Here is a 425-nt window from a genome sequence, read left to right on the forward strand (position 1 = left end):
ATACAAGTACAGTCCTTTTACCATAAGAACCAAAATGGCCAACAATGGGCCTGTCAGCTTTACATACGTCACATTACACGTTACAAAGCAGCATGTCCTGTTGCTGTGAGCTCTAAGTTAACCTGTAGTTGACCATTGTGCTGTGTCTGTACTCAAAGCTTCTACAGGAACAAGGAGTGAGCATGCGCACCACAGCAGAGACTGAGATCGTGAGGGAGATGAAGGAGAAGTGCTGCTGTGTAGCTCTAAACTATGAAGCTGAGCTGAGTCAGGGGGGCCCGTCCTGCAGAGAGGTGCATTACACCATGCCAGACGGACAGATTGTCACCCTCAGCACAGAGAGGTTCAGGTAACTGTCTGCATGTCACGTCCTGCTTCAGATGGACACTCGACCCACACAGTGGGATATTTAAAGGTCCAGTGTG

The 425-nt window shown here is 49.2% G+C and overlaps 1 protein-coding gene across 1 annotated transcript in view; it reads left to right on the plus strand.

The window, feature by feature from the left end:
* The window catches only part of si:ch211-241j12.3 (uncharacterized protein LOC566552 homolog), a gene marked incomplete in the record, with an annotated part of 9,882 nt that overhangs the window by 6,878 nt on the left and 2,579 nt on the right, over nt 1-425 (plus strand). The window contains 1 exon segment of the mRNA XM_035678450.1: nt 159-349. Coding sequence (XP_035534343.1) covers nt 159-349 — 191 coding nt within the window.

The sequence above is a fragment of the Morone saxatilis genome, unplaced genomic scaffold, assembly GCF_004916995.1.
Source record: "Morone saxatilis isolate NCDOM2014 unplaced genomic scaffold, NCSU_SB_2.0 Contig7, whole genome shotgun sequence".
Lineage (NCBI taxonomy): Eukaryota > Metazoa > Chordata > Actinopteri > Moronidae > Morone > Morone saxatilis.